The sequence below is a fragment of the Mustelus asterias genome, chromosome 18 (genome assembly GCF_964213995.1).
Source record: "Mustelus asterias chromosome 18, sMusAst1.hap1.1, whole genome shotgun sequence".
NCBI lineage: Eukaryota > Metazoa > Chordata > Chondrichthyes > Carcharhiniformes > Triakidae > Mustelus > Mustelus asterias.
In genome coordinates, this window is record NC_135818.1 from 57515441 (window position 1) to 57527554 (window position 12114).

At 38.7% G+C, this 12114-nt stretch overlaps 1 protein-coding gene across 14 annotated transcripts in view; it reads right to left on the reverse strand.

Annotated features, from left to right (window-relative positions):
• Positions 1 to 12114, reverse strand: part of mark3a (MAP/microtubule affinity-regulating kinase 3a) — a 157782-nt gene that overhangs the window by 38342 nt on the left and 107326 nt on the right. For all 14 annotated transcript variants that reach the window (XM_078234048.1, XM_078234052.1, XM_078234049.1 and 11 more), the window contains 4 exons: positions 11300 to 11370; positions 7417 to 7473; positions 4697 to 4933; positions 3484 to 3603 (listed from right to left, as the gene is read on the reverse strand). In XM_078234048.1, the coding sequence (XP_078090174.1) occupies positions 3484 to 3603; positions 4697 to 4933; positions 7417 to 7473; positions 11300 to 11370 (485 nt within the window). The remainder of the gene's footprint in view (positions 1 to 3483; positions 3604 to 4696; positions 4934 to 7416; positions 7474 to 11299; positions 11371 to 12114) is intronic.

Genomic DNA, 12114 nt, shown 5'->3' on the forward strand with positions numbered 1-12114 from the left:
CTTTTGTTTTCATCCTTTTGTTTCTGTACCTTCAAATTATTTTCACCCGAGTCCTTAAAAGGAAATGGCAAAGTTAGAAGAGACACAATATGATTTGACTGAATTAACTTTTGTTTCGTGGCCGGTAATCTTCGATGATCGCAGAAGTTTTGAGCCAGAATTTCACAATTTATTATTAAAAGTAGCAGTATAGTAAGCTGGTATTTACATATAATTACTTTAGTGTTACAAGTTTGTTTCTAAAATTTCCTAAGCAGCAACCTTGGGTGTGTTGCCATGTAAAGATACAATGTGCAGTGTAGGTACTTATCATAGCAGCAAGAGGAAAAAGGGACAAATTATTTTAACATTGGTTCTGTAGTTTATAGATAAATGTCAGAGAAGGTCAAGAGAAAAATTAGAAAGGAAAAGAGAGCAATTCCAATTTACTGAAATGATCAAACAACAATGAAGGTTATGAGATTAACACACAAGGTTTTCACTTTACATTTCACATGTAGAAGGGTGGACAACACAAGCTCTAAAATAAAATGTAAAATTCCAAAGCACATTAAAAAAGGTTTTCTTTGGCACAGCCTACACTTAGCTGCCTTGTCTGACAAGGCCAACTAAGTATCTTTTTAAATGGAAAGCAAATTTTAGTCTTCAGTGGAAAGTATTGATCAGAAATGCTGTAAGACTGAAGATCTTTGCTTCGTCAGTGAAAATGTTCATCACTTCAATTCTATCTGATTACATTTTTGGCAGGATTACAGCTTCCAACTTAACAAATAGGGTGGTAGTGATGTATTTCAAGTCATCTGTGCTTGGTCAACAAATTCCCATCCACTAGGTTGTTACAAAATGCATTATCTATAATAACTTAGTGCCCCATCTTCCAACCCAAAATAAACAGCTCATTGTCTTAGACATAGAAGAATTATTAAAGTATTTCAAGTGCTGACTCCTTACTTGGCTATTGTGTTGGCATTATTCACTGCCAGTACCACATCTGAATGACCATTACCAGTGAGTGAGATTTGATAATGACTGTTGGGAGGCTATGTGACTAGAGGTGCATCACTGCCAACTCTGATCCCTTCTTATCTAATGTCCAAATTAATATACTTGCAGTAAAATGTGGAGGGAGTTGCTGGATAGTGTTTAGGAGCAGAAATTCTGCTTTCAAATGGCCCATTTATCTAAGCCTGGATAGTGAGAATCAGTAGGTTACAATAATAATACTGAAGCCTCGTGTAGCGCTGTACCATTACTGAAGTGGCGATCAACTAATGCACCACAAACTGAGGTTCAAACCTCGAGCTCCCCTAATCCATATGACTCAGTTATTCACTGGATAACCTTTCTAAATCACTTTCGAGTTGAACCAAAGTTAGGTCTGGATTTTGCAGTTAGTGGCAAAGCAACAGCACGCATTATAACCTCAAAGGAAATTGCCCACAAAATCTAGAGATCTCAGTGGCGTGGACTTCACCTTTCCTGATGTCAGTTTGAATTTGAGGCCAAGTCAAGGGGAATCTCCTGGCATCCAGCACCAGTGATGTTATCAACAGGATAAGCAGCCATTCACACTGAAGTATTCTCATAGACAGCAAACAAGGAAGTAAAATGGCACGGTGGCACAGGGGCGGCACGGTGTCACAATGGTTAGCACTGCTGCCTCACAGCACCAGGGATCCGGGTTAAATTCGGCCTCGGGTCACTGTCTGCCTGGGTTTCCTCGGGGTGCTCCGGTTTCCTCCACACTCTCAAAGATGTGTAGGTTAGGTGGATTGGCCATCCTAAATTGCCCCTTAGTGTCTGGGGATTAGCAGGGTAAATATGTGGGGTTATGGGAATAGGGCCTGGGTGAGATTGTGGTTGGTGCAGATTTGATGGGCTAAATGGCCTCATCCTGCACTGTCGGGATTCTATGAAAACCACCAAATCCCTCCACTGTTACTTTTTTAAAATTTGCAAATAGTGAAATAAGCAATTGGGGTGTACACATACGAGCAAGATAGAAGCTAAAATGCCATAAACTATCAAAAAATATGGAATTAGAGAGATATTTAACATTCTGTAAATACGAAGTTGGATTTTTCAGGGCCAGAAATGCTTTTCAACAGTAATTATAAACTTATTATGCTGTTAGAAACCCAATCACATCCTATTCAACAAGTCACAACTTTTTCAAGACTTTTAACAGTGAGACTGGTTTAAAGGGACAAGTTCTCAGCAGTTTAAGTGTTTAATAGCTATTTGAATACAGTCTGTGGGTACTTCAACAGTGCGCCCCATGAAAAAGTGTAGACTTACTGACAGCTTCTGAATTTCCATGTTGACCAAAAAAACCCCAAAAAGATGAAAAAGTAAAAGCCTCAAGTTCAAAGGTAAACAATCTGATTAGAGTGAAATTTCGTGAACAAATTCAGTTGTAATACAACACATTTTTTCATGGTTGTAAGTATTGAGGATATAAACAGGACAAAAATATCAAAATGGAAACTACGACTAAGTGTATAGCAAATAAATGATTAAGTTTGGTAACAAGTGAACTTATTAGTAACTCAGAGGTTGCCGCTGATCAAATCTGGACTGTATTCCATGCACCTGGAAATATCAAAGTCTAATATGACTGAGATCAAATTGAATTTATGAGAACTCAACACAAATCAATTTATCTGCACTCTCAAAATTGAACATTTCTTTTCCTGCAAAGCATGATGTTGTCACATCTATGGGGAATTAACCTTCTAAACATTATTTATTATTGTCACATGGCATATAACTATTTGAATTTCTTATCGTGCCAAAATCTATGATCATAAGGAAATAAGCAATGCTCCGCTGAAAAAAAAATCTCTGACAATAAAGATGTGCGTAGAAGCTTTGAAGAAATCATTTTTTTTAAAGTTAAAATGCTGAAAATCTACTAAAGTTCAGTCTTACCATAATTGCAGGGCTACTTTTACAATGCAGTGGGTTTGCTGACTAACAGCATTTAATATCCATTTTTTTCCTTCTCTGGTGCTTACCCCTCACTCTAATCTCTTCCACCTTTTGAAATACTTTAATCTTGCATTCTACTTTTAGGCTTGTGTCAGTATCCATCCTGCTAGTTTTAAGTACGCCAACGTGAAAGTGAAGATATTTTTTAACAGAAGCGGGTGGCTCCACTGTTGCCAACTAAATGCATCCTTTCCCGATGTAAATATTGATATAATGTAGCAAGATGTGTGTAATAGCAAAACATGTTTGTCTATTTGGCTACACTTATATTTTTAAAACATTTATAGATGTGCAAAAAGACAAACGAGTAACAATGCCATGTTTTCAGTAAATACCTATTCTTAAGGACAGTTCCAACAACATAAATCTACCATAATCTGTGTATTTGAGAAAAGGCTGGCCATTAGTTTATACCAATACATGTCTGAATAGTGGTGTGACAAAATTTTACTATTCCAATGGAACGGAAGTAATGCAATCAGGGTTTCTTACCTCTAATGTGCCTCTTTTAGAAGGATTGAGCACTAGAAAGCGTTTAAGGAGATTTTCACAGTCTGTAGACATGTAAAAAGGAATTCGGTATTTCCCTCGGAGTACCCTTTCCCTTAGTTCCTTTAATACAAAATTCAAAATAATTAAATCTTACTGGACATTATTAAATTCAAAAAGTCGTTACTAAAGACTTAAAATGCCTCTGAAGTATAATTTATGCAATGATTTATTGCTTAGATTTGTAATTTTTTTTTGGAGGCACAATGATCACCTCAATACAGTCTAGGGATCAAATGTTGCATCTTTCTGGGCTGTAAGTTCAGTAGAATATCTCATCATCAATGATCTTCAGCAGTACAGAGTTTAAAGGAAAAGTTAAATAGACAAACAAACAAACATATATTAATTACCCATTTACATGTGTATTATTATTTTACTTAAAATAATTCAACGCAACCAAGTTTGACACCAGAATCCATGCAATCAAACTTCTTAGAAACATATAATAAGGTTGTTTTCCTTAAACCCTTGGGTTTAAGGAAATCTTTCACCTTTTTGCATGTAATCAAAGACTGTGCTCAGGACAGGAAATGACCATTTAAAATGGTCACTAATGAATTGAGGAGGGTTTAGGGTATTTTTTTAAAACATAAAGCAGGGAATGTTTTGCTCCTGAAAGCAGTTGTGATAAAGACTACTGCATTGTTTAATGGAACAATAAGCAAACAACTCTGCTTCTCTCTCTGCAGATGCTGCCAGACCTGCAGACTATTTTCAACACCTTCTGTGTTTACCGATATATTGCTTAAAACTAAGAGAAAAATTCCTCTCTGCATTAAAGATGCTAAACAAGCTTGTGGTAAACAAAGACAGATAGTGTTAACTGCAAAATGCGTAATATTTGTTACTATTTAAAACAAAATTTAAGTGGAAAGTCACTGAATGCAATAATATAATTGAGTCATTTATGTTTCAGTCAATTTATTATGATGAATTTTGTCTTGCTAATGAATATAGGACAAATACAAGTGGCTACAACATGAAGTGCTAACTGCTGATGTAACCAAGTGATTCCAAATGCTTTTGTTTCATGGTGACGGTTTCAAATGCATTACACAAAGTTAGGCAGTAAATCAAAGTTGAAAAAATCATTATGAGGTCACTTATTTCATGAAGTTAGAGCTTTTAACTAAAAAGAAAACCTGAGAGTTACCTTCAAGTTCTGTCCATCAAATGGCAATGAACCACTGACTAATGTGTAAAGTATGACACCTAAGCTCCAAACATCTACTTCAGGCCCATCGTATTTCTTCCCTTGGAAGAGTTCTGGAGCAGCATATGGTGGACTTCCACAGAATGTGTCCAGTTTATTGCCAACTGTAAACTCATTGCTGAAGCCAAAATCTGCTATTTTAATATTCATATCTGCATCTAGCAGTAGATTTTCAGCCTACATTTGAAAAAGATACAGCAAAAATTAAACTACAAATGAAAAACATGCATACAAAAGTCTATAAGTACATACATAAGTTTTCAATATCCGTCATCTAATCCAATACAGGTTTAATTATAATTTTTGATAGCACCCAAGGGTTAAATAAAACTATATGACGCGTTGACCTGAATGTTAACCTGAAGAAGCTACAAAACAATGGAACCTGCATATCAGATACAATAGGAGGATTCTCCCACTAACTCCCGGTGAGTATCCCGATGGCCCAGAGAATTGGGCATCAAACAAAAAACTGGTTTGGTGCTCTTGCCAGCCCCGATCGGGTTCCCAGATAAATATTCAAATTAACCACTTTAAATATAATTAGCGAGCCTGAAGCCCAATTCAAATTCCTTCTGCTATTAACCCACCTCCTCAGCAGGATCTGCAGCAGGTAGGCTTTGGTACAAGTCCTCACAAGCAAGGACCTGGCATGTTGGACCCCGAGGGTTGAGGAAGCATCACCAAGCTCTCAGCAATGAGAGGCACCCTCCCCTCTCCGCATCACGCAGGTATGAGGTTTATCCGACCTGACCCCCTCCCCCCACCGGCTCCCTTCCCCCCTCAGACCCACCCCACACAGCCCCATTTCTGCCCCAAAGACCCCCCACAGTTCCCTTATCACACAACTCCTCTACCTTTCCAGACCCCCCCCACTCAGATGCCTTCCTCCTCAGACCCCCAACTCAACCCACCCTTCCCCTTGCCAAGGCGGGTGGCTTGAAGGGAGCCTGAGTGAGAGGTCTCTGGGGATGAAGGGGGCCTGAGTGGCGGTGGTGGTGTGGGGGATGGGGGGGATCTGAGAGGGGGTGGGTTGGGTCACCCTCATGCCTGAGGGAGAGTGATGTCCCTCTTTGGTGAGTGATTGTCACCAAGAGCAGAAATCAGGGCCCCTTTAAAAATGGCAACCCGGTCTCAGAACAGTGTGGCTGGCCAACGGGTTGCTCAAAATGATCTTATTTGCATCTTTCAGGTGGGTGAATCCCACCTGACAGACACTGCCCATGTCAGCGGGAAACGCTCCCGCTTTCCGGCCAGCATAGGCACTTAGTCCCAATTCGGGAAAACCACGGCTAATATCTTTCCTCAGTCTATTTAAAGAGAACAGTATTGCTGGGGAGAAATGAGAAATTTTAGCTTAAGATAATTTCACAGATAATACTAGTATAGGATTGAAGAAAAGAGGAAAAGTTAGAGAGTGTCTCCATCCTGAGACAAAGCTTCCCCCTCCTGTCACTGGAAATGCACCCTCAGAGAAATCACTGTCAAATCTCCTGGATAAAAAATATGGGTAACATCTGACAGACCAGACTTTTTCTGTGCGCTATTGAGTGAAGTGAACACTGCATCCTTCTTAATCCTCAACATTACTTATAGCAGCAGAATGAAATTCAAAAACCACAGCTGAAGGCAAGATCGAATCCCCGTTTGATTGAATATCAGCTGGTTTGAAATGTAACAGTTAAACGAGTTAAATAGAGGCAAGGCACAGTGGAACTTTATAAAAATGAGATAATGGTGATTGATGATTCAGGCTTTTGGGCAGAATGTATTCTTTATGGAAAGAAGGATCTCTCTGGGATCAAGGTCACTCCAATATTTCACATGTGGCAAAGATGCTCAAAAATGAGCCAACCATTTGTGGCAGACTTGATAATTTGATACCCAAAGCAGGCAGGTTTGCAGTATTCGAGTTGGTGATTGATAATCTAGTGTGGATCACTAATGGAACTTCAAGTAGTAAATCTATCACATAGGAATTAGGAGCAGAAGTGAGCAAATTCAGCCTTTTGAGCCTGCTCCGCTATTCAATCAGATCATGCCTGATCTCTCCCTGGTCTCAAATCCACCTCCTCACCTATTCCCAATTTCCCTTTTTTTAAAATTAGAAATATGTCTATCTCCCTCTTGAAACCATTCAACGATTTAGACATAGGGCTGACTTTCCCCCTCAGTTCCAGACAACCTTGCATGCCAAACTTGGCTTATGGTTTAGGTGACAAGCAGGGGAAAGCAGCTCTGATAAATGGGTTGGTTAGAGGTCAGTAGCATATCTTGGACTTCCAAAGACAGTTCTGCTAGCCTGCACATGATTTCTCTGGACCTGGGCAGAGGGGTCGTGTCCATTTGGAGAGAAGGAATGTAGAAATCCTGCAGGTGGGTGTACATTTCTCAGTAGCTTCATTCAGAGCTTGAAGATTGTTTATATTAGAAAGGATACAGTAGCGCAGAAAAAGGAAAAAGCTGAAACTTTAATAAACTTTTCTCAGAATTTTATTCATAGGAAATTTCAATGTCACCTTCAAGTACGAATTAGAAAGAGGAAAAAAGGTATCAATCTAAGTTTCATTTTACACTATAAAATACAAAAACCCAATCGCATTTTAGCTAGCGTTTTACAATCAGCTGACCACTTTGCATTTGATTGAAGTAGGACTTACCTTAAGATCTCGGTGTACAATTTGCTTTTGATGACAGTACTGCACTGCAGACACTATCTGTTACAAATTAAAACACCAACTGGTTAGTGATACCAGGTGTTGTAACCCTGCAAGAGCCTTTCACCAATTTATTTAACAGAAAGCTTCACATTACATGCAAGCTTACGATTCTTTTCTATGTCAAACCCAACGGACAGAATTTTACCGGCTCCCAGGTGGCAGAAACAGAGATAGGGAGGACCAGAAAAATTGCAGTAAGATCCGTCTGAACTGTTCCCCGAAGCAGTCCCACAGCTGGAAAGATTTCTCAGCAGTAAGCTGTGAGGTGGAATGGATACTTATTCCAATGAGGAAAGCTGCTGATTTGAATAATTAAAGGCCCAGCATTTTGCTAGTGTCACGGATGCTCCTTGGCTTAAAGAGGGGGCCGAGGGATAGGGGCGGCCATCCCCATGGCCCAATGGGCCATCAGGATGGGTTGTCTCTCCATCCAGCGGAGTCTACTGTTCTTGATCCCTTAAATTTTATTTTATTTTTTACATACCTGTTGGAGGGTGCCGCCATTTTGAGATGCCCCTGGGGTTTCTGACCTAATGTGGAGATGCTGGCGTTGGACTGGGGTAAACACAGTAAGAAGTCTAACAACACCAGGTTAAAGTCCAACAGGTTTATTTGGTAGCAAAAGCCACTTGCTTTCGGAACCGAGCTTTCCGAAAGCTAGTGGCTTTTGCTACCAAATAAACCTGTTGGACTTTAACCTGGTGTTGTTAGACTTCTTACTGTGTTTCTGACCTACTGCAGCAGCACCCACCTCTCCCGGTGACATTCCTGAGGCTTTGGAGCTCCTGCCTCTCTGATTGAGCAGAAGTCTCAGGAATGTCGGCTACCTGGAATTTGATTGCAGGCCTGGAGGCTGCCATTTAGGGGGCTATCTGTGGTAAAATTGCTGACCTGGTCTTGCTGCCAGTGAATATGGGTTCAGGTCCCGTTTTCCGACCTGACTTTGGGATCTCAAACCCTGTGGTAAAACTTTGACCAAAAATTAAAAAGAGAATGTTCAGTTACTTGTCTGTCAGTCACACTCTTCCATATCTAATCAAACTGATTTGTCATGTCATGCCAAGAACTCCTGCTAAGCAGAACATATTCACATTTCTAAACATCGGTTTGAACTGTAGACCATTTATCATTTGTATTCGGTTCTTTTAGCTATGGAACTACAATGGATGAAAGCCTTAGAATCTGGAAATTGGAGTACAGAACCATACAAGTACAAAAAAACAGAATTTCAAAGCAAAGAGATAAAGGAGAACAGAAAAAATAGGTAATGGCTACAAAAGACTACTGTTGTCCAGCAGCAAAGTTCATCTGTCACTTCATTTAACCATACAATGCACCATTCTGTGACCTTTAAACCTCGACAGTATTACATAAAGTGCTCAATGTGTTTTCATACTCTCAGCAGGGTGAGCAAAAGGTCACAGAAGACCATGGAGGCAAACAGGATGCAGAGAATAATCTAAATGCAGTTCTATATACACTGAATTTGACAGAAACAAATATTCAAGTAAATATTTAGATAAATAAAACTAAATACAGTAAGTAAATCTGGGTGTAAATAGAAAATTGTACTGTACAGAGCAATGTATTTTTATGATAACACATGGCATACTAATATTGTGCTAAAGTGACCTTACTAGCAAAGATTTACTGATTAGAGCAACGTGATATAGAGTAGAGACAGTGGGAAAACACAGACTCAGGTGCTACTATGTGCAAATTAAAGCTAAGGAAATTGATTTATGCTAACACATTTGCTTAAACACTGGCATTTTCACCACAGAAGTGATCTCAATTTTTTTCCCGTAGCTCCTCCGTCTTCTCCTTGGAGCTGAAGGGAAAGAAACTGATTGACTTTTGTGTCCAAAATTAAAATAATCTAAATAGCTCATGCTTCCTCTTCTGACAACCCCACATAATTCCCTTCACTCCAAATTCTCTTCCCTGCTTTCTATCCAACCAAGTCAACATTCACATCATTCTCTGTCACGTACCCAACAGCCTTCAACACGCTCATCTCATCCTACCCACTCTTTCAATTCTCTTTGGTCCCACATCATGACCACCCAACTTGTACTCAGCCCGCAGCTCACTGAATTTGACAAATTTGACACATTTCTATCCTCTAGTACAGTCCTCCTTCAAAATTACTATTACCATCTCCAGATCAAAAAATCCCCCTTCATCTCACCAATTTCTCCACTTATTGCCTAATTTCTGAATTACTCCACACTATAGCATCTTGAAAATTTGTTGCTTCCTCTTCTTCTTCAAGCTCCTCCAATCTAGATTCCACACTGTGCAGCACTGATTGCATTGTTCAGTCAAAAACAGCATCCCCTGTAATTGTGGTTTTCGGTACCTCCTCAACCTCTCTGCTGCCTTTGACATGCTTGACATTCAACAACCTCTTGCAATTCTATTGTCGCATTCAAGTAGAAAGACATCTCATGGCGTGTAATCAGACAAAAATGGATATTGAACTTGAGAAGGAAATATTTGGAGAGAAGGCTAACAACAAAAAAGAGGTCGTTTTGAGGAGGGTCTTCATATCACAATATTTCTAGAAAACTGCAGTCAAATATTTTTGTACCACATCAATTTTGAAGTCCCTTCATTTTCCTTTATGTTTAGTATACCGCAATTACTTTTGAACACACTGGATGTCTATGTATTGCCTAAGTCAGAACGGTGTTCTGCATGCACCATTTTATTTTACCTTGCATTCCACTTTTGGAGCTATTTTCACAGGTATTACTAATGTTAAGGTACAGGACAGAATGCTTTTCAGTCAGGTATTCCTGCATATATCATAAGGAGAGCAGATGACCAAAATAGTTTCATTTATCTTTTAAAAAAAAGAGTTGAAAAGAAACCTTTTATGCATACAAGAACTGAACCTTAAACTAAACAACAGCGAATGCTGGAATCTTAAAAAAAAAAGCTAGAAACAACAATCAGGACAGGCAGTGTCTGGATAGAGAACAGACAAGTTGATGTTCCAAATCTGGACCCTTCAGAAGAATGTTCTCATTAAGAGACCACACCTGAAATGTCTGAATTCTTTACCGATGCTGCCTGACCTGAGGATTTCCAGGACGTTAAGCTTTTAAGAATCCAATTTTGCTTGTTTAGTTAGCCTTCTGATCGAAATGGTTGGATTCGCAAAGATTTTCACATAAGCAGGCCAAGAGAAATTTATTGGGCATCCTCACTTTGATTCTATAATTTAGTTTAAAAATGGCAATTTTTCTATTTGTGTGTTCATAATTAAAATGCAACTAAAATTAAATGGAAAGGTCACAAATTCCATGAGTCTCAAATAATAAATTTTGCAGAAGTTATTTATAGTCAATACTTTAATTCTATGCTCTCGTTATATTAGAATTATCAAGATCTGTCTTATTTTCTGTAAGGTAGGAAATTGCTATTCATCTCAAAATTCTCAAGAGTATAAAAAAGAATCGCAATCAACTTCAAAATATTTTTATTAGCTGACAACATGCCAAAATTAAGCAGCAGATTAAATAATATGTGCCATAAATTTCCTGTTCGCACTTAATATTTGCCTTTGCAGTTCTAATTTTAGGCCAAGTGCTGTACGTTGCTACACATAACCCCATTCGTCTTTCAGGTGAACTCAGAATTAAGCTAGTGGCCTAGATAGTGAAATCTAGACAGAGTTAAAGATAAGCAGCATATTTATTGTGACTTTGCACATTTATACATTAGCCAGAATATACTCAAAGTCCTTCAAACTAATCTTTGGTTTTAGTAATCAATTTTTTATATCAACACCCAAAACAAATATGGGAGTACGTACCTGTCTAAATTTAGCTCTTGCCTCCTTTTCCTTCATTCTTCCATGAGCAACCAAGTAGTCAAACACCTCTCCTGCAAACAGAATAACCTTCAAATAGTTAGCAGGGCAATTAATAATTTTATAATTCATGTTATTTTGCCAATAAAAAAATAAGATGTAACACACAGCCATCTTCTGATAGCAAATTGCAGCATTGTATTAAAAAATTAGCCAGGCTATGCCAATCAAGAGACAGTGGCCAGAATCTTGTAGAGGGTATAAGGTACTCGACTGCTCGATAGGAACAGGTGGGAGCCTCTTGTTGCCTCTTTTAGGAAAGCCCACCATATCTAGTTCCACCCAGTTCCTTTAAAATACATGATAAACATAGCCATATCGGTCACTTCTACCAGTGCAAGTCCCTCTGCAGCTAAGGTGCTTTTAACTACTATTTTCTTTTATTTCAACATAATTTTCAACATTTATCATACCTCCTCGCTAATAACATAAGGAATCCTGCTGGACTCGAATACCCATCGGGAAAGTTAGCATGTGAGACATCACTAAAAAATGGTTAATTTCATCCCTTCTGGGTCTGTGAATCTGAGTGCACATTCTTTTAAACTTAATTTCTTCAATGCCTTATTTGCTTTTAGTGCTTCCCCAACAGTAGCATATTTCAGCATGGTGTTCAATTCTTATACATCAGAGCACACATCAAATCTAGTTTGTGTGCGTAACCAGTTTAATTGCCCAATTAAGCTTCTTAATTGATCTGCTTCTTCTTTGGTTATAGAGTTTTCCATTTGTGAGGATCTGGCCTGATTTATTAGGAT